The sequence below is a fragment of the Vanacampus margaritifer genome, chromosome 1 (assembly GCF_051991255.1).
Source record: "Vanacampus margaritifer isolate UIUO_Vmar chromosome 1, RoL_Vmar_1.0, whole genome shotgun sequence".
Taxonomy (NCBI): Eukaryota; Metazoa; Chordata; class Actinopteri; order Syngnathiformes; family Syngnathidae; genus Vanacampus; species Vanacampus margaritifer.
This window is the reverse complement of record NC_135432.1, coordinates 17,504,861-17,527,058: the sequence shown is the minus strand read 5'-3', so window position 1 is coordinate 17,527,058 and position 22,198 is coordinate 17,504,861. Positions and strand designations below refer to the sequence as shown.

Below are 22,198 nucleotides of genomic sequence, written 5' to 3'. Positions count from 1 at the left end.
CTCCCAATCACAATATTACCCTCTCTTGCTATGAGTGAATGTAAGTGTATTAAGTATAATTGAGCCTGAAGAATTAAGTACTGTAAATAGTATGCGGCTATATAACAATGATTTCAAAATGCTTGTTTAGACTGGTTTTATAATGGCAACTACTTAATGATTCAAAAATCTATGTTTTTGTTTACATATAAGCAGATAATATTATTTAAGAATGCCAGCTACCTTAACAGATAGGGGAAAAATAGATTATTTTTCTCCACTGCCTTTTTTGAGAAGGCAAACGCCTGCATAAAGAGGGAGTTATGACGTCACCAGAAGACGAGACCAACTTTGTCATTTAACCGTGTCAAGTTAAAATTAATGCAGCTCAAACCAGGCAGATTTTCACTCTGTCCGCTAATCTCCGTTCGTCTGCGTTCTGGTAACCAGCCTTGAAGGCTGTAAAAAACATTACCTGGAAGTAATTAGTGCCAAAACTAAATGAGCTGATGAATAAATTATTAAAAAGAAAAATTCCATGACGAGAATATTTTTTAGTACTCGCATGTGGTAAGCCTCATTTGTTTTATAGCTTTATTTTGAAATCACTAACCGGAACATGTGTGAGCAGTTTAAACTTTTATAAGTGTCTCAAATGGGAGGAGGGCGAGGGCTGTAAAAATCTACTCGTCTCAATTTTTTTGGGCCACTTTCTTTGTTGTTTTTGGACTGCACAGGAATAAGTGACACGCATTCCCAAACACCTTTTAAATTTAAACTTGACCCGTCTTGAATGAATTCGGATTTCCTCCTCGCAAAACTTCTCATTGAACGATGAGCGCGACCAAAGGCATAACTTTAAATCAAATATTTTATCGCCGAGGGGGATGAGGATGCGTTTTGCACTTCAGTTAACCGGTAAGTCATTAGCAATACTTTCCTTTGGAATGAGTCCATGTTTGTTTTGTTCTGGAAAATATCCACGGTGATTTGATTCGACAACACATTTGCTAAAGGTTTGACGTTCATTACTTGTAATGAATAATGCGTTGCCCCGCTTAATGCAATAATAGCTGTTTACAAAGTTTTCTTTGATCCAGTGTGACATTTAAGGAAACAAAAAAATACAGTACAGCAGTTTGTTTGTGGCTGACATGACATCCCGATGTTGCTCTTTCAGCCTTCAGTATGAAATGTGAAAGTTGGGCTGAAAGATTTTTTTATTTTATTTTTATTTTTAATGTCACCAAAAAAAAAGTATCGGCCTACACTGTATCATTTACACCTTAATTATGTACCTTATATCATCTTTTGCAAGAGCTTGTAATTGTTCTGTATCCCAGTAAACATCCCTGGGAATGAAAGTTGAACAAAGATTATTTGTAGTAAGTGAATAATCAAGTGAAATTGGATAATTTCCCACAGATCACCTGATGATCTGATGATCGGGGCATTAAATATGAGGTCATGCAAGACCCCATTTCTCAATTCAAAGCTGTCCCTTTTTGCATATCTCCCACTCTTCTAACAAGACTGGAGAACACAGAGTGTGACTTATTAGACTAGTTCATCCCAAAAGTGTTTGACAGGCTTGTTCTTCCACACCAAACTCAACCAAGCATCTCTTTTATATTCCAGTCTGTGGACTGGGGCACATTCATGCTGGAACAGAATATTATTTACACTGAGCTGTGAAGCACACAGTGGTCCAGAGTGCCTGCAGACTTAATGCTGGGAAAACAAGCCCGGAGTCTGCCGAACCGAGAAGTGTGATTAATCAGTTTGCACTGCTCCAGAGTCTAGTGGTGGTGTGCTCTATGCTACTCAGTTCCACACTTAGCATTGTGCCTTACAAGATCAAACTTGTAAGACTTGCTTGCAGCTGCGTAGCCAAAGAAAATCATGTTACAGTATTAGGAACATTTTCAGTGACAGTCCTAATGCCTTAGGACATTTGGAGTTCTGCACTTATTGGGCCAGTATTTGGCATTTTTACACACTGGGCAACTGCGATGTTGTAAAACGCCTACCTAGGGTTCAGCTCGATGAGTAAAAGATGACAGATTTACCCACTATTTTATTTTATGTGGTCACATCAACCCAAGCATTTCATCACCAAGCCTCCAAATTACAGTTATTCTCCCTATGTCAGTGTAGGTCACGCAAAGACAAGCATACCTTTGGCAGATGACAGCCTCTTAAACAGTATATCATTGTTGTCAATGTAATTGCCTCAAGTTTTCAATGCAGAGGCCAACTCTTATATTTCATTTATTCCAAAGGCGCTCTTTTAATTACCGTCGCATGCTTCAAATGCATCTAATCCCAACATCGCTCAAATATGTGGTTGCAACTTTTGCACCATAGTTATGGATATTCTGCTGATCCGTCTTCCTGCAGTGCAGGAAACACAATTCAGACCTTCCTGTGAAAATGCACAAATAATCCAAGTGGGTCATTTTGGGGGGCACATTGTCATTGCATGCCACTGGAAGCGCATTCCAGTCCAAGCACACATTTGATTGAGGTCAGGCCAAAACAAAGGCGACACTTGACTGACAGAATGGCTCTGGTTAAGTGTATTCCCCAAAATCCTTCAGTATAGCTCCAAAGGAATTTAGCACATACCATTATGAAGATCATGAGTTGTGTTGTGGAATTTGACACGGCACCCCCCTTCCCTCAAGCATACACTGACTACATTGATGTCCACTTAGGGTGAATGTTACTAATATAAATATAGATGGAGTAAAATTTGTACAGACATAAACTTTTCTGTCATTGCCGCCAGTTTGCAAACTGACATCTGAAGAGAAAATATACTTTCTTTTTTTTACGTCACTGTTTTAGAGGACCACCCAATTTTGTGTTGTTACTCTGAGCACAAAAGACTCATTTCATCAGTCTTTTGTTGTTTCCGATCCATCTTTTTCAAGAGCCTTCATTCCTTTAGAATTGGAATTTCCAAACTACAGTACGCTCCCAAGTGTTGCGTGAGATTAGCTCATTTGCTCCCCAAAAACGTATAAATACATTCTATTTGAAATGTTTTATGTGTCCCAAAGACGTATTTACAAGTTTTTTAATTTATTTTTTATGGTAGGACTGCGACGCTCCAGGACCGGAGTTTGACACCTATGTGCTAGAGCATACAGAAGGCTTTGACGCAGCCTCTCAACTGCAGAGAACGGGTGAAGAAATAGTAGTAATTACAAAAACGGCCAGTAGGTGGCAGCAGAGTATAAGAGACCAACCAGGGCCATGTTGCAAACAAGCTCATTTACCCAGAGTTCTAAACAGATTTGTGAATAATGATGAGACTTATATTCTAATGCTAATTGCTGCATTAACGGAAACAGATAGAAATATCCTTTTTTTTTTCCTGATGAAAGAAGAGACTCTAATCTTTGTTTTTTATAGCAATAGAACACATATCTGTGGGCCTTGCAAAATCAGTCAAAATCCAGTAAAACAGCCAGGAGCGAAGGGGGTTGCTTCAGTGAAAGGGGCTGGGAGTGAATTAGTAATGCTGGATTGATGGTACATTTATATTGTTATCATTGTCATTGATTTGTCTCTTTTAATAAAGTAGGAAAAAGGAAATAAATTCAATTTTTTTTTTTAAAGCTATATCATCCATCCCTCCAATGTCTCAGGACATTCTCTGCTGGCTACATAATATTACTAGCCACATTCTGCAAAGTGAGTTCAAAATTTCTGCTTGGCTTAAAACATTTGCCAAAAGTTCGCTTTAGAGCACAGGTGTCAAAGTCCGGTCCTTGAGGGCCAGAGTCCTTCATGTTTTTGAGGTTTCCCTACTCCAAGTCACCTGATTCAATGATCCGGATCATTATCAGGCTCCTGCAAAGCTTGCTGATGATCTGATCATTTGAATCATCTGTGTTGGACAAGGAATACCTCTAAAACATGCAAGACTCGGGTCTTCGAGGACCGGTCTTTGACACCTGTGCTTTACAGGGTTGTAACCAGGACAAAACATTTACTTGTAGTCAAGGTGCATTACTTGTGATGAGTTAATTTTTTACTTTGACACTTGGACTTTGTAACTTAATTTCAGTATAAAAGCTGTCTATAGAGCGGCCCTGCCTGTCACATTTATTATAACAAATACATTCAAACAAACACATCTATGTTATTGTCCTTTATTAGTACTGTAAGTAATTATTAATGGACCTTATGCCGTTGCTGCTCTTGATAGTTTGTTAAGAGCGTAGTGGTCAAAGTAAAACTGCTCCTGGACTTTTACCTGCAGTCAGCAGTTAAATACAACTGGTGGCATCCATCCAGTCATCTTTTTATTAGCCGCTGGGTTATACAGTATGGTCTGCTATCGGCAAAGAAGACAACAGAGAACAATAATAGTAACAATTGTATGACAACAAATAGAGAGAGGGGTTGGATTTTATCTGCTGTGTATCTATGGACTGGGAAAGCAGTGCTACACCTTTTGAGGAAGAGACACATTCGGGTCAAGTGCACTGGAGCCTATCTCAGCTGACTTACACCCTGGACTGATTGCCAGCCAGGGCACATGTAGACAACCATTCACAGTCACAATTTTAAAGTCTTCAGTTGACCTGGCTTGCATGCACGTTTTAGGGTATGTGGGAGGAAATCGGAGAACTCATAACAAACCCACAGTTAATACGAGGAGAACTTAGAAACTCCACATAGGAAGGCCACGGCTGAGTTTCGAACACCAAACCTGATAACTTTTTGGCAGATATGCTAACCAGTAGTCTACCATGTGGCTTAGTTAAGTTTATTTTACCACGGCACCGTGCTCAGATTGCCTCTTGTAACAGATTTGCCTTGAAGTATTCCGTGTGTTGACATTTAGGCTTATTCAAAATGCTATGAATATCCATCCATCCATCCATCCATTTTCTTAACCGCTTAGTCCTTACAGGGGTCGCGGGGGTTGCTGGAGCCTATCCCAGCTGGCTTCGGGCAGTAGGCGGGTTACAGCCTGAACTGGTTGCCAGCCAATCGCAGGGCAATGCTATGAATAATAACAAATAATATCTATTTGGCAGAATACAACTATCTTGCAGGCTGAAATAATTCTTGGGCCAGTATGACCTTGTACATTTCGGTATATTCACATTCTGTACATGTAAACATGTCTGAGTGGTAAAAAAAATAAATAAAGTTTCACACATTGGGGACCACATACTGGAGATGGCTACAGCCATACACTTCTATTTAGTAGGCTTAAGTGTGTGGTAAAAATGTTTCCAACTGTCACGTACTGTATTTATTGCTGGTTCTTTATATATGTACTAGCATTCTTGTGTAAAGTATTTCACTTGCGCACACAGTACTCTATTTTGAAGCTCCCGCATGTGAAATTGAGCACTGAAAGCACAGGATAAGATTGAATGTTTTGCTGTGTCATTGGTAATTCAGATTTGGCCCTGGATGTGGCTAAAAACAAAACCAGCAGAATTCCCCTGAGGCCTCATTGAGGGTTGGGTCAGCTCAAGACATGACACGCAGTAACCCTGTTTCTGTCACTGTCTTCACGTGCATTTATTTCCTTACTCTTACTGGTTTTATTTTTGGAAAGAGGCATTGGCAGGGGTCTGTCCTTAGTCACCCTTTTCTGGTTCTGTGCACGTCTTGTAGGTGGCCTCACATGTGTCCACCTTGCTTGACCCTGCAATGAGCTGTCTGGACTTGTTTTAGAGTTTTTCTCCATAGGTTTGGCACATGTTTTTAAACTGAAATTAAAAAAAATTAAACTGCAAGTTAATTTGGCCAAACAAATTTAGTATCAGTTCATTAGCAAAAGCACATATCTATCCCAAAACTGGTCACACATGCTTCACTCCAATTTCTGTTCCCAAACTAATAGTCTGTACTGTCACAACTGCAAAGATCCATCTTAATTGCTTTGACTCATCTGCATTCACTTTGTGCTTTTGCCAAAATTAACTTGGATTATTTTACACTATGGATCATCTGCAAAAGCTCATAGCTCTCCCAAAGCAATTTACCTATGTGTCAAAATCAAATTTCTATGTCATACAATTAGTCAGTGCCCCCACAATGCATCATCCCTTTGGCATTGTGTGAGCACTAAAAGTCAAAATGATTAGATCTTGTGTCACAACAGGAGAGGTGCCGCTAACAAAATGCAATTATATATAAAACTGAGGGGGAAGAAAGGATTTCACAAGAGCAGTTTTCAAAGTTTGCGGTTTGACATCCTCCACTCAGTCAAGGAAATTGCAACAGTTTTATTCGCACAAAGTTACTTACACATTAGAGTGCAACAAAATAAAGTGTAAACCGAATTCTGTATATTCATGAAAAACTAATAACTAAAATTAGATCTCGCGCACAGTGTAAGTGAAGAACCAACTACTGTAACACTTTCACTAGTCACTATCGGCACCTTCCCTCTCTTGGCCATTGTCCTCATTCTCTTGGCCTTCCATACGCTGCTCTCTGTTTGGCCAAAGGTTTTTATCCACGTCGCAGCGGATATTTTCCCTTGCAATGTAGCGAGGGAAAAAAAACGGCATGAATGTCTCAACCATCCACTATACTGATCCCCTGTGAAGTCCTTGGATGCAGCATCCATTGCTTGAAGTAGGGTCAACTGGTCTTGAGCCCGATGTTCATACACTCTCCACCTCCAAGCAGAAAAAAACTCAATTGGATGGAGGAAAGGAGAGTATGGGGGTAGTAGCATCTTTGGATGGTTTGTAAACCAGGCCTTGATGAGATGGCCACGATGGAAATTCACATTTTGACAATTGAACAAATGATTTTGCATTTTATGACTTACACACTGAAATCCTGCTGACATATTTTGGAGAGGACAACGTTCGACTCAGAAAAACAACTAATCCAGTTGGATCAGCAAGGTCTATTCATTTTGAAAATGTGCTAAATGTGGGCACATTGTGCTAACTGTAGGCTAAATGTACACAACCATTTGCAAAGATCTACTGAGGCAATTGAGACACGTACCAAGACATTGGCAGTTTGATGAGAGCAATAAGGAATGACATGCAGTTGACACCAATTGTAAGGTGGTTTTGTCCATGGTATTTTGAAAATGTCATTTCAGTTTCAAGAAATGTGCCAAACCTAAGGAGAAAAATTGTAAAACAGAGTGATTAATGTGTGTGTGTTTATGTTTTTAGGTGTAGAAAAGGAGACGAGGAGGCAAACCCAAGAACAAGAAGGCACATTAAAACTTCTTTGGTGCACTGACGAATGGAGAATTGGCGGCGAGTTGACTTTTACCCCCTCTGAACATGCTAGCTCTGAGTGTGGAGCAGGGCAGGCGAGGGGGTGCCAATGTTGATCTTCTACAAAAGGCGGCTGCTGTAGAATGGCAGGGCCGACAGTCTCCCGAGCAGGGGTGTAATATCAAGGAGAGGATCTCCCAGTGGGAAGGTCGCAGCAAGGATGTTTCAAAGAAGGCCACCCCTTTGAGCATCGCCCGAATTCCATCTGAGGGTGTCCTGAGCAACGGGTGTTTGAACAAGGGACTCCATCCTAAAGATCTTGCCAACGCTCAGAGTTTGGCTTTAGATTTTCGGGAATCCCAAGCACAGTCAAGAAACGGCGGGATTGGTACAAAGTCGGAGTCTTCGCACAAATGCTCCACAAAATATTTAACCTCCATCCCAGGAAACAAGCCCACGCAAAGCCTGATGTTGACTTTCGCAGGTTGCAAAACAGACAAAATCACAGGCGATGGCGAGCTAAAATCAGGCCGTGTCTTGGATGTTGATGTCGTCTCCAAACATCTGCCGCAGTTAGCCGACGACAACGAAGACAACATGCCCGCTGGGAACTTTTACACTTCTCGGGGTTTCTGGCGGAGTCTCGAAGGCGACCGATTTCTTTGGGAGAAAAGCAGAACATCCTTAGGGGACGCTCCGCCAAAACCACGGCGGACGTTCAAGTATCTGGGCGCTGAAAAGGACGTAATGCCAGCGAACGGCAGATCAACTCACAACAACCAGCTCAGTGGGAGGGGTCGCAGGGTAGCTCACCCGCCCAGCTTCCCACCACCTCCATGTCCTGCCGCCAGGATCAATGCACTTTCAAGGCATAAAAATAACAGGTGGGTTGATGTTGTTCATTGGGAAAGGATTATAGTATGGTTCAATCTTTATTTTAGGTTCATTGTTTGGTTTCAGAGGATCCACTGAATACCTTTCATACCTTCTAAGGCAGATGTTCTCAATTGTGGGGGTGATATATTTGATTTAGCATTTGACAATTTTCGACTAGCATAAAAATAAAGATTTCGCTCAAATTTATTAGGATTGGATTTGTATCTGAATAATCCATTTCAATTCAATACTAGACTACCACCAATGTTTTTTTCTTTGTTGCTAGCTAGTGATGGGAAAATGAAGCTTCGTGAAGCATTGCAGTATTTTTTTTACTCCTCAAGATGCTGCTCTTGGTTTAAAAATAAAGGCTAATGCAATGGAAATTGAATACATTTCCTCTGCATCTTTAAACCAAGAGTGCCATCTAGAAGAGTCAAAAAATATCACAAGTGCTTCATGAAGCTTCATTTGTCTATCACCACTAGCAGTACAAGTTGATGTTTTAGGAAGGTTAAAGGTCTTGTTCTAACTGAAGTGCTGGCTTGCAACCAAGTGTGATGTCAGATTGCAGCTGCCAGCGTTCCCTATTATTTTCAAAACCAAACCTCATCAGGGTCGTCAGCTCTTGCCTTGATCATGCTGTCACTAACATTCTCTTACATAACTGTCGGAGCACACGTCCAAGTTCTGACTTGTTTGCAAATATGACCTCAAGCAAGGCAGGTCTCTTAACGGTCACACCCATGAGGTTGTTTGTCACAACTATGCTTGCAATATTAAGATGTTAGGATATTTAAAGACTGACATTCTCAACAGAGTTGAGACATTAGATGATTAGACATTATATTTACAGTAAAATACTGTAGACTGTGGCTTGTCTTAGGATGATTACTTAAATATAAAGTAAGTTGTTATCTAAATGTAAGACTGCAGCATATTTTTTAAACATCTTAAGGACTGTCAAAGTACTCAATAACCATAACTGTGTACTATACTTTTAAACTGCAGCCATAAGACACGTTTAACTATATTCTGCATTTTGTGCACAAGATCACTGATTTAGAATAGACTAAGAAAAGAAACACCCAAAGCAAAAGGAAATAGAGCAAAACAACAAATTATAATATAATGAAGATGTATACTGTAGAATGCACTGCAGGTATTACGTGATGTAAAGCGCACATCTACAAACACATAAATACAATGAGTTAAAATATGCTCTCATGACCATTTTTATTATATTCCATTTGTTTCCAGCATAACACATTCTGCCACATACTATTACACCTCTTGTTTTATCGTAAACACAGCATAAATCATTTCATTCCAGTTTAGCACTAAATATGATAGCATGAACTGGAGCTAACGCTAAAATATAAATGCAGTGATTGTCTATTAAATGTTTTCTAATGGTTTCAACATAATGACTACTGAGGGGGAAAAAAGCAGTTTTGTTAACAATTGAATGTCAATTGTTTTTCACTTCACTTCCCTCCCATAATTCTGCAGGAGGTCCTTTGAGTACGAGGACACACTGCATCCCACGGTGAAAGTCACACTGGGCAGCCAAGCTCGGCACTCAGGCCTTCATCATGCGTATTCTGATGATAATATTTATGAAGACATCGTTTGTAAGTTGAGCTTGTGTGTGTTGTAGTTAGTGATTGTCTTGTTTTTATTCATAGCCGTCCACCACAGAGATTTGTGGTATGCAAAACAGAACGCAAGAGAGACTTTTATTTTGGATCAAACTCAAATTTTGTGTGCTACTTGAGCTCTCAACATGGTATGGTTATGATATTTTTTGTTTTTTTTGTGGTACATATACACATACAGTACCATAAACAATTGACAAACGGCCCAGTCATTTCAACTTTCTAACAGCGATGTTACTTGACTGCACTCTGAGCATGCAGGCAACCCCCTGCTCATTATTCTTGGCAATAGCAGCTTCCCATTCCTTCCACACTTAACAAGTAACATATTGGATTTTAAGCATTCAGGTTTATTGGGTTTGATTTGTCATTTAAATTTCTCACACTACACTACTTGGTTTCTCCTCAGGTGAAGTGACCAGAGATAACCCTTATGAGGATGTCAAGTCACCAACTATGTGTCTTCCTATCATCAGGCCTCACGGCACAAAGGTACAGATTTATTATAGAACCTGTCCTCCTTTATCATCTGAAAAACTCACTAATTTGCTGTTTTTGTGCTTGAGCCAAAGCACTAGAGGTCTAATAATTAAATAAATTCAAATATTGCTTTGGCGTGATTTTTGTAGTAACAAAGGTGTCAAGCACTATTGTTGAACTGAGGTGGTCAGAAAAGTGTTTTACCACAACCTTGTGGCATCTAGAGGCAATTACAACCCTTTTTGGGTGAGTGCGTATTTTGCTGCCATTTTTGCTATTTGCAGCAGGACTTGGCCCCTATCCCTCACGAATAGCGTGGGTTGACTTTATAGCAAAAGTTCCCTACAGTTTAATTTCACTGTAATTGTAACAAACTGTTTTACAGCTCCACACAAAACCCCAAACTATACAGGGGGATTCTCGCAAAGTGGAGAAGAGGACAATGCCACCGTTAAGATCAACCGTGGGCGACGCTCCCAAGTCCGCAACCCCCCGACGCATAAGCGCTCATAAAATTCAGAAGACACCTCAGGTAATAGTTTGACTTCGTCATTGCGTTTCACATGCCTTTCAGCCAGTGACGCCGTCCGTGATTTTACTGCAATGTGGTAGAACAAGTGACGTCGCTTGTTTAGGTGGAGGATATAAATGGAGGCGGTGTTGTTACTAGAAGGAAGTAGAAGGCGCAAAACAAAAGAGATAGTGGTAGAGCAACTTAAGAGCCATTCATGTGAATAAAGACACAACATATGAGCCATGGCGGTAGAAAATGACTTGACAGAGACCGTCTTTAGCAGTAAGGTACAGTAACAATTTACTATTAACAGACTTACTGTACGTTAGCAAAAAAAAAAAAAAGTAACCATAATCATATGTAATTTTACTTTCCAATAACAGCTTCAAATTGTTAAGATGCAACTCTAGGTTGTATTTAAGAGAACAGAGTCTCTGATGTTGCTATTCTGTACTACCTACTTTAAGGGGTCTATAATCATGGCGCACCTGCCATGACTCATGTTGTGTTAGTGCTATTGTCGGTGCTAATACTGCTACTACTAAGAGTTCTGCGCCGGAATCGGTGTAAATGTTTATTTCAAGACATGATGTTATAACTCAGATGAGTTTGGTGTTAACATATTCTGTTGACCCCCTATTTGTTCCAACACAAGCACACATAGTAATAATCACAAGCAACTGGCTGTGCCCGTTTGGCCTCTTGAAACATAAATTTCAACTTTTTGTGGGCCTCCATTCAGAGTCTGTACGTTCATGAACCTTCATTTTCAGCATTATGTTTAAACACAATTTTCAATGTACTTTTAGTCATCATTCTGTAATAGCTACAAAATTATTGTGTGTCTTTCCTATCACACAGTATGTTAATAAGATCGAGACGATATTTGATGACAAACGAGGGAGGAAGCGAGTGAAAAACCAAGGAGTTCCAGTGCGAGGTGACACACACAAACCTGTACACACTTGCAGCTTCAAACATTATTTTTTTCTTTTCTTTTTTTTTCATTGAGAGAGCTCAGTATTGTTCATTCTATAATCTTACAGATCAACATATCATCGTTGCTCTCTCTCTTCTTCTTTTTTGTTCGTGAGTAAATGCGTGTGTGCGTGTGTACATACGTGCGTGCGTGTGAGTTTTTGCTCATTAATTCACCTGAAACCTATTAAAAAACCCATACCCTTCACCTAAACCGAAAACTTCAGAATCCCGAGACCCGAAGAGTGATCAAAGGAAAGAGAGAAAAGTGAAATCCAGCACCGACCAGACACCACCTACTACCCACAGGGTTACAAACCAGAATAGTTCACCAACCCCAGAAGCATATAAATTCCAACAAATTAGAGAGACCTCAAGAGACCAAAGTAAAGACTAAAGAAAGCAAGGAAGGATAGATGAAGCAGAGTGAGATCCACAGACATCAGCCTCCACCGATTCAGCGACCAGAGGAAGCAGCAGATTGTGTTTGAATTTTGGTAGACGCTGGTGTGGTGGATCTGGCATGCATGAAAAACCTCCACTAAAGAGGGGAGCCATCGACCCCGGCCAGGACAGGGCAAGCACAACCTCCCGGGGCCCCCCAGGCCTCTGCAGCGCCAGGGCACAGCCACCGGCCGAAGAGCAAACCCAGGAGCCCGGAGCGCCCCCAAGCCCAACGCAGCAGAACGGGGCACAGCAGGCCCACTCGGCACCCCACCGGCCCACACCTCACTCATCTTTTGATCAAATGCACACAAGGCCAAATGCAGCGCACACCATTGATTCAATTGTAAAACAAAGGCCAACTGTCTGCAAGTGACGATGCTTTCTGTAAGCCCTTTCCATGCCACTGCCTCACGCTAATCTCTCTCTTTCTAACTGGCCAGGGGAGACCAGTGGGACTGAGAGCGACCCTGAAGACAACCACAAAGGTATCACACAGAGGGAGGCTTTACATGTCTGAATTTTCCGTTCATTAAGTGAAGGATGAAATTACCATTGACAACCACAGTACCAGCAAAATGACTTCAGTTGGCACACAAGTAGGATATTATCCATGATTAGTAGCTGCTCTGCCTCAGTTAATGTTACTTACATGTGATGCTGTTTAATTTCTTTGCAGAAACAAATACAATATTGCATAATCATACCAGATGTAATGCAAATACTCTACCACTGTATATTTTAAAAAGACAGAAAAATAAGTCTTTTATGTAACAGATGTATTTGATCTGTGGCTTTTTTTTTTTGTCTGAGCAACAAAAGAAAAAGTAGAGTAATCCCCCGCTATATTGCGGTTCATCTATCATGGTTCTATTAGATTTTTGTGTTAAACATCATCTAATTCTCTTTCGAGGAATTTCTTGCATATTGCAGAAATCTATTGGGGTGTTTATAGGAGTTTTAGGAGGCGGGTCTGACCTGCATACGCCGGGCTAGTTCCAGTGCGCGCTTCACCACGCGCATTCCGGCCAACCACAATGCAGACAAGCGGAAAAGTTAACAGGGGTCAGCCATCTTAAATGCTCGAACTTGCCCGGCGGTGCAAGGCCGAGATACTTGCAAGTAAAACATAAATAAATACATGAATTAATTCAAAATGTGCATTTAATACGTTAAAATGTGTTTAAGATGACTCAAATCAAGTCATCATGGGATGGGGTGGGATTAAATTCTTACAATGAGTGGAGAATCACTGTACATACTTTAAAATGTAAACAAAGTGTGTCCGTGGATTCTTAAAAAGTCAGGAATAGATTGTTCTAAATTAAGGCCTTAATTATTATGCTATAAAATGACTCTTAAGGTCTTAAAATGCCACAGAGAAAAATCAACATTTCTATATTTTCTTTGGAAATATTAGAAGTTGGATTTATAATTAGTGTTACTGGTTATACATATGTCATAAAAAATGTTAAAACTGTATTGTGAAATCCCATTGTGATTTAGTAAACGAGATGTCTTATTTTGATTGAAGAGGCTGACAAAGGCTCTTTAAATACCGCCAAAAATGTTTAATGACGTATACTAAAATCCAAATGAATGCCGCCAAAAACGTTAATTGACGTTTACTACGTTTTTTTTCAATGGGCAGTGCAACTTATTGCGCAGGGCTGCCTACTCAATGGACTTGTGAAATCAAAAACACCCCCTAACTATGGCCAGCAGATGGCAACATTATATCTATTTTCAATGGGCTCCAGGTAGTATGAAATTACAATGAAACATGACGAATCAGATGAAATAGAACGTTTTCAAGGACGATGTGAATGATCAAAGCCTTTGTCACATTAAACCTAATTCACAGAGCATCACTAATCAAAAATTATTAGCGTCAAAGTCACTGCTGTGCAGAAAATTGATCTTTTCACAAAAAGCTTGTTTTCTCTTTATTTTTTCCATTTTCGCTTGATGTCATTCAAATGACCTATTAAAATTACAATGCAGACATTTATGGCCCCACTTCACTGGCTTGTTTTGTTGGTCAAAATTTGCTTTAAAATAATAATTTCAAAATAAAGCAAAAAATAATAACCTCCCAGAATTTTTTTTTTCTACTAATCACAGTAAAGTACGTTTTGCACACAACTGCCCAAATTTCTTATGGAAAGCGGAATCTCACTGTGCGGTGTTCAGCAGGTTTAAGGAGATCGGTTTACAAGCAGTCGACACTGAAGCGTAGGCCAGGCTACCGCACGCTGGAGAAAGACCTGATCCAGGCACAGCAACAGCAGCTGTTCCAGATCTTCGTGGTGGTGTCTCTGAGGAGAGGTTCCCCAGCCAACACCTACTCCCCTGAAATAACGCAACAGTTCCCAAAAATGGTTTGTAGCTTCTCATTCTGATGAGTGAGTGATTGATTCTGATTGTCAATCCTTGTTTTCATTATACTAAGTAGGGACGATCTTTGGTTATTTAGTAGTCGCTTATCTGACTAAGACCTGAAACCATCAAATGGATTGCTCCTGGATTTGAATATGAATTGTTCCGTTTCAGTTTGAAAAGTCATCCAGACTCTCCAAGGAAGCCGAAGATCAGCTGAAGGTCATTCCCAAATTCTGCTTCCCTGACATACGTGACTGGAAGCCTTCAGCACACACACCAAGGTCAGCCATGATGGAACGTGATTTCTGTAATGATGACTAGGCTCCACAATCCATTAATTTGTTCAGATTCCCATGAAAATTTGAATTAAATACAACTTAACGGTATGCCAGGTTAACCTCAGTTTAGCATTACCATAATTACATTACCGTAATTTCCGGACTATAAAGCGCACGTGACCTGTTGATGAAAAGTGCATTACAAATAGAATTATTATTATTATTATTATTATTATTATTATTGGTTTGTTTTGCTCTGCCTGGCGCTCTTGCGCTTCCTTTATAGCGCGCCCCCTTGAGGCCCGGTGGATAAGCCGCACCGTTGTATTAGCCGCAGGGTCAAAGTGAATGTAGTCTGGAAATGACGGTATTATGAAATGGCAACTGACCAAATGAAATATTTGCACTACACACCTCACGCATCTATTTATTCTTACTTGTCACACAATTGCAAAGAGACGTTAAATGCTACCAGAACTCACTTTTAGATATTTTATTGGCATCCGAACGATACCCTCAATTTCCAAGTGCTGTCGTTCACTTAACAGTGCAGTTCACTTCTGAAACCTGCAACCACAATAAATAAATAATTGCATCTGTTATACTGATACCAATATCAATAAAATTGAACATTATTATATATTTAAAGGCAGAATTTATAATTTGCGGGTGTACCTCATCCGGTAAGTGTATGTTTTCATTGTTCTAAATTGGTCCGTAATGACTATTATTAGCTGCTTTCCAATGGCCGTAGACTTCCTCTTTGAGCTCCTCCCAAATCTGGCAAGTCCCACCATTGATCAGATTCAGCATTAATCTTCCCTGTACCTTACATGTTTTATGTGTAAAAAGACAATTCCAATGGCTCTTTGAAGGCCGAGTCATGCCTGACAATCGTGATTTTTGTGTGTGTGCTTTTCCAGTGAGACCTTCTCCTTCGTCCTGACTGGAGAAGACGGGAGCCGCTGGTTCTGTTACTGCCGTAAGATCCTGGTGAGTCACTTTGGTATGATGTTTTTGTGATGACATGGCAGCCAGCCATACGCTTACTCAACTCTTGAGGCCCAGTGCGTGTGAATCGTGGATCGAAAAACCACATGACTGAAAGTGAGAAGAATTTCCAGTCTTTTGTCTTGCAGGGAGCCGTCAAAACATTTTCTTGCCCACACAGTCTTTTTAGGTTGAAATTATGTGGCCTTGTTGTGTTGTGTGGCTTGGGTCTATTGTGTGAGATTTTTAGTTTTACAATTGCATAAGATTACTACCTGTGTGATAACACGACTCATGTTAAAGACAGACTGACTTAGTTTTTTGTTGCCTTTGACTATAAATGCATCTAAACCCACTTTTGTGTGCTGTAAAGTCTCACGTTGTGAAACATACTGTGTTTGCTGAAGTGTTGACAATTGAGCATTGATGTCATAGGCGTGTCTGATATATGAACCGTTTGTCTTCTTAAAGCCCAGCGGAAAGGGCAAAAGACTCCCTGAGGTTCATTGTGTCGTCAGCAAGTTGGGCTGTTTCAACCTGTTTGCCAAGGTAAAGCAAGCACACACTCCGGCTTTCAGCACGTTTCATTCAAATAATAAAGTGATAGATACAAAGAGGTTTTTATATAGGGGCACCAATTATTTTATAGGCTACGTAATCGATTTTCTGGCATTTCTACTCTGTATATGTGGAATTTCCCTTTTGAAAAGCTCCATACTGCATTATCTAGCATTTTCATTGTACGGGGAATTCCAGGTGTCCCAATACTTTTGAATGACTACATACTGCATTATCTTACATGTTCACTATGTATATGTGGAATTTCCAGGTGTCCCAATACTTTTGAATGACTACATACTGCATTATCTTACATGTTCACTATGTATATGTGGAATTTCCAGGTGTCCCAATACTTTTGAAAATCTCCATACTAGATTATCTTGCATTTTCCTTGTATGTGGAATTCCAGGTGTCCCAATACTTTTGAATGGCTACATACTGCATTATCTTACATGTTCACTATGTATATGTGGAATTTCCAGGTGTCCCAATACTTTTGAAAATATCCATACTAGATTATCTTGCATTTTCCTTGTATGTGGAATTGCAGGTGTCCCAATACTTTTGAATGGCTACATACTGCATTATCTTACATGTTCACTATGTATAGGTGGAATTTCCAGGTGTCCCAATACTTTTGAAAATCTCCATACTAGATCATCTTGCATTTTCCTTGTATGTGGAATTGCAGGTGTCCCAATACTTGTGAATGGCTACATACTGCATTATCTTACATGTTCACTATGTATAGGTGGAATTTCCAGGTGTCCTAATAACTTAGAATTGACAGAAGAACCCAGAAGTGACAATTATCTGTCCGCATCTTCGTGCACAGATTTTGGAGGAGGTGGAGCGGCGCCGAGAAATCTCGCCGGCACTAGTTTACCCTTTTATGCGTAGTGTGATGGAAGCGCCTTTCCCAGCTCCAGGCCGCACAGTCACGGTCAAGAGTTTCCTGCCTGGCACTGGCAATGAGGTGAGCCACAAGAGGGAAGTGTTAATTGGCACGTTTCTTCCTCTGTTATGTGAGGCCGTCTGTGTGAGGCTACATTTACATTCTGTTGTTGCAGTAGAACGTGGGATTTTTCCATTTTGTTCTCCGTATTCAAGACTTTTCTTCACCCTTAACCCAGATGTTTATTATTCTGAACAACTTCAATTGAAAGCGGCACAAAACTGAAAATCACACAGACGCAAATGTGAAACAATTTCGCAATGTTAAAAAAAAAACACATCCATTATCTAAACCACAAAGAAGATAAACATGAAGATGCCACTCTTATTGCAGGTCCTGACTTTGTGTCGTCCGGTGGACTCCAGATTAGAGCACGTGGACTTCGACACGCTGCTCCAGTGTCTCAGTGTGGAAAAACTCCTGCAGGTGTTCGCTTCCCTTCTGCTTGAGAGGAGGATCATGTTTGTCGCTGAAAAACTCAGGTTGCATACACAAACGTCTGTGTTCTTTTCTTTATTTATACTTCTCTTCATATTTTCTTTGTCTTCCTTTTTCGATGTGATCTGGCAGTGTGCTGTCCCGTTGCGGCCATGCAGCGCTGGCGCTGCTGTACCCGTTCACCTGGCAGCACACCTTTGTGCCGGTGCTTCCTACCAGCATGTTGGACATCAGCTGCTCCCCCACACCTTTCCTCATTGGGGTCCTGGCCCCTTGCTTGCCCCAGGTGCTAGAACTCCCCATAGAGGAGGTGGGTCACAACACTTTACAAAAACTATTTAGAAATTGATTGCACTTTATGTACTTTACATATAAAGAATTGTACAGTCCTGTCATCCTATGTTGGAGAAGTTGGAAGTTTCTTACTGCACTGCAAAAAGGACTGTAGACATTTTAAGAAAAAATCAAATACAATTATTACTTCAAATAAGCAAAATTATCTGCCAACAGAACAAGAAAATTGTACTTAAATTCAGGTGTAAGATTTTGAAAAATAAGAAAATAATACTAGGCCCATATTAACCGCTGCAGTCTTGAAAATAGTATTTTCAGATTAAAAACAAGTCATGTCGACTTTTTTCAAGCTGTAATAAATGGAACTGTTTTCTTAAAATAAATGAGTATTTTTTTACGCTTGGATAACTTAGCCTGAGTGTCAAACAGGGAGGTAACAGGTCCCATTTTCTTTGTCATGACCCAGCCAAGAATTGAACCCACAACCTGAGGGTAGGCACTCTACCACTAGACCACTAAGATGGTACTGAAACGAGAAAAAATTATCTTAGTAAATATACGAAATGAACCATATTGCACTCGTCTGTTTTCATACTTGTATTTTTTTCAATTTTTCTTGTAACTAGATTATGCAAAATCTTAAAATAAGAAAACTTGTGAAACCCCAGTTTCAGGGCCTTTGATGTTGGTTAGTTGTCATCTTAAAATGTGGGAAATGCTTGTTTTAATCCTCACAGTACTTAAAACTGGGTGTTAACACTCAATGCCAAGTTTGCTTGATCAAATAAGATAATTAAGTAATAATTATCTTAAAATAAGCACAATGATCTTGCCTGGCAATTTCATTTTAAGTCAAAAATAATTTGTCAAATCAAAATAAGCAAATTTAGGTAAAATTTAAGAAATTATATCTTACTTAAGATTTTAGTTTTTGCAGTGTGTCATATGAAATGACACACTTTTGCGAACCTTTTGAAATGTGGCCTTCAACTGAGTCTAGTTTTTGTGTGTTTATTTTGTCAACTTTTCTGTTGTTGTCTTTGCCTTCCCTGCATACGAATGCGACTGAGGTTCAAGTCGTCTTTTTTCTGACTGTCTTTGCAGGTGCTCATTGTGGATTTGTGCGCAGATGATTTTGTCACTCAGGTGTGTAGACCGCAATCTATTTTGGGACTGATGGGATGAGGTTCAGAGACACGTCTGATATTTACAGCACAACAACTGAATTTTTATATGGGAATCTAACCTGTATAGAATACAATAAAATCAAATACAGTGTGAGCGGGAAAATCATCTTTTGCCTGTTCCCTGTGCAGCTCGGGGATGAGGACTGCATCTTGCCTAGTAAACTGCAAGCAGCATTACAGCAAATTCTGGAAGAGCGGGAAGAAATTCTCAAGCAGGAGGACGAAGACACATCTGAAGGTTTGTTTAATGGACATCGCAATGACAACACTTACTGTGAGGCACGTCATGCATTTTGTACATGAGTCTATATCAGATTCAATTTCAGGAGCCACATTCGCCCAAATTTGATCTCGGACCAGTATAACGACTAATGAAAATATTTACTGTTATTTTTTCTGGTGCAAATATACCCATTTATTATTTCATTGTGGTAACAACAACAGTTCATTTTAGTGTTTTATCCTCACGGGCCAGATTGGACCCCCTGACGGGCTGGTAAGAATGCAACTAAGAAAAAATTTAACAAAGTATTTTAGGAGAAAAACAAAAATTAGCAAACCTGCTCTTAAATTTAAATACTATATAAAACAAACTGAATTAACTACAATAATCATTTGTAATGCACTTTACATCTGCAACAGATCTCAAAAGTGTTGCAGTCATAAAGAAAATAAAACTAGCAAAAGGAACACATAAAATGAGTTAAAAATTAGCGAATGAAAAATTCATTTAACCATTATAACCCTGCATACACATTGATAATTTAAACATGTACACACATGTAAAAATCTGACGGTTTAATGACATACAAAGATAATATGAACATCTGTACACATCTAATATAAACAGTGGCCTATCTATGCCTGATATGAAAAAAATTCTGAGAAGGGAAAACCAATTCTTTGATCCCTTGGGGTCCCGTCCAGGTCAGCCGGTGGACTTGTGCTCCCTGTTGTCGGAGGCCTTCGTGCGCTTCTTCGTGGAGCTGGTGGGCCACTATCCTCTCCACATGGCCGAGTCGTCCAACGGGAGCAGGGAGCTTCAGCGCGACAGCTTCCGCAAGTCTCACCCGTCGCGCGGCGTCCGTCAGTTCTTGCAGCTCTTCATGGAATCGCAAATGTTCGCCGGCTTCATTCAAGACAAAGAGCTGCGCAAGGGCGGAGGGAGAGGTAAAGCCGAGCGACCATTTTGGAGGTCGTGTATAAAGAAGGTTCATTTGAGCAAATCTGATATTTCAAAAGCGTGTGCTTTTGTCGCAGGCTTCCCTAAAATTATTGGGGTGATATTTGCTTGTTTTCCCCTCAGATAAAAAGTTTATACAGTGACCCCCCGTATATTCACGTCATGTTTTATTTATTTTTATCATAGCTGCTGATATTTGCTGAAAAACATGCCTAATCACCGTTTTGTGCTCAGGCTAAAGCCAGGGCTCATATAAAATATTACTTTGGTGCCATCTGGTGGCATCGTGGTGCCACACAAGAGAGGATCTTAATGTAGTCTAATAGGGACTTGGTTCCTTTGCAATCGTGGGCTTCACTGTATATCGCATTACGGAAAATTATTTGAATGTGCAAGCTGTGTAATAAAAAAAATAATACAAATGAGGCAAAGTATGCATGGTTAGTTTGCTTCTTCCACTAACACTTCCAATTCCATCATTTCAAACTTCCATTTTGTGCTTGCGATGCTGTTCCAAATTTTACATGCTGGAAACCATCTGCCAATCTAAAAGGGCAAAAACATTTTTAAAATTTGGCCAGTTTTCACCACTTTTTCACCTGATGACTATTAGGCCACAATCTTACCCTGTGGGGACGGGTTTGACAACTGAGTGTTCATGAGTAATTTGTGCGTAATTCTCCTCTGCAGGGCTGTTTGAAACTAGAGTGGCCGAATATTTGGACTCTTCTTCCGACCCGGAACCGAGCGGAGTGAACAAGTTTCTTAAAGGACTGGGTGAGTTTTTATTCTTTGATTTTTCTTGAATGTTATTCAAAAAGTAACTGCTTACCTGAGCTCATTGTTGTTTGCTTACTTCAGGAAACAAGATGAAGCTCCTGCAAATGAAATGAAAATGATGTTTTCCATGTGACATTTTAGGAAGTGAGTGATTCGACTAGAAAAGTCTTCTAGCTTGTGTACGTTTGAGTGACAAATAGTCCCTCTAATGAGCTTTCTTGTCAATTGTCGATGTGTGGTTGCAACTCGCAACAATGTTCTTGTCGATGTTTAAATACTGGAATCTTCAGTTGGTTCAACAGGAGGGTTCTATTTTACTGTTCATCTGCATACCGAGTGGAAAATAGCGTGTTTAGGACTATGCTGATGTCTGCTTTTGTACAATTTACAGTCATGTAAGCACAATGTGTAGAAAGGTGTGTTCATTTGTTAACGCTTGGTCTTCAAATTGAAATTTGTCTGATCAGAACATTTCAGTGTCAGAATGAATCTCCTGTCCCGCCGCGTAAACTGAATTTGTACATATTTATTTTTTAAATACATTTTGCACATTAAGAACCTGTGAAAATATTTTGTTTGAGACCGTTTTGGTAATTAAATAGTTCAAGGGTCCCGCGTAAGCGGGCTACATGAAAAGTATTGGATTCATGTGTGTCGTTTATTTGTGCATCTTACATCCTCATATGAACAAATTCAATTCCGTGTTTTAAGAATGAACCAACTACTAGATCAGGGGTGGGCACACTCGGTCCTCGAGGGCCGGAGTCCTGCAGGTCTTGGATGTTTCCCTTCTTCAACACAGCTGATATATGATCAGCTCATCAGCAAGCTCTGCATAAGCTTGGTAACGATCCTGTTGATTGGAATCAGCTGCGTTGCAGCAGGGAAACCTCCAAAACCTGCAGGACGCCGGCCCTTGAGGACCGAGTTTGCACACCCCTGTACAAGATCTTCACACATGTCATCATTATTACAGTAATTATATGTGTCTTAAA

General features: G+C 40.1%; 1 protein-coding gene across 3 annotated transcripts; it reads left to right on the top strand.

The window, feature by feature from the left end:
- The first annotated feature begins 642 nt into the window (after window positions 1-642).
- dennd2c (DENN/MADD domain containing 2C) lies at window positions 643-21,845 on the top strand. Of its 3 annotated transcripts, none has more exons than XM_077542630.1 (19): window positions 643-897; window positions 7,158-8,089; window positions 9,594-9,715; window positions 10,149-10,231; window positions 10,632-10,751; window positions 11,595-11,673; window positions 12,599-12,643; window positions 14,349-14,536; window positions 14,709-14,818; window positions 15,739-15,808; window positions 16,277-16,354; window positions 17,202-17,342; window positions 17,655-17,803; window positions 17,892-18,069; window positions 19,158-19,199; window positions 19,370-19,478; window positions 20,168-20,410; window positions 21,114-21,200; window positions 21,285-21,845. In XM_077542630.1, the coding sequence occupies exons 2-19, from the start codon at window positions 7,272-7,274 to the stop codon at window positions 21,314-21,316; spliced, it is 2,694 nt and encodes an 897-aa protein (XP_077398756.1). In that variant the 5' UTR covers window positions 643-897; window positions 7,158-7,271; the 3' UTR covers window positions 21,317-21,845. The 3 variants fall into 3 exon arrangements, with proteins under 3 accessions (XP_077398756.1, XP_077398746.1, XP_077398739.1); XM_077542620.1 differs by having other exon boundaries at window positions 10,605-10,751; window positions 14,352-14,536; XM_077542613.1 differs by having other exon boundaries at window positions 10,605-10,751.
- Window positions 21,846-22,198: the final 353 nt, after the last annotated feature.

Bases quoted from the DNA above. Each gene is read 5' to 3' on its own strand.
- dennd2c (XM_077542613.1), top strand. From the start codon at position 7,272: ATGCTAGCTCTGAGTGTGGAGCAGGGCAGGCGAGGGGGTGCCAATGTT. The intron at 8,090-9,593 runs GTGGGTTGATGT...ATAATTCTGCAG, and splicing joins TCAAGGCATAAAAATAACAG to GAGGTCCTTTGAGTACGAGG. The intron at 16,355-17,201 runs GTAAAGCAAGCA...CTTCGTGCACAG, and splicing joins GTTTCAACCTGTTTGCCAAG to ATTTTGGAGGAGGTGGAGCG.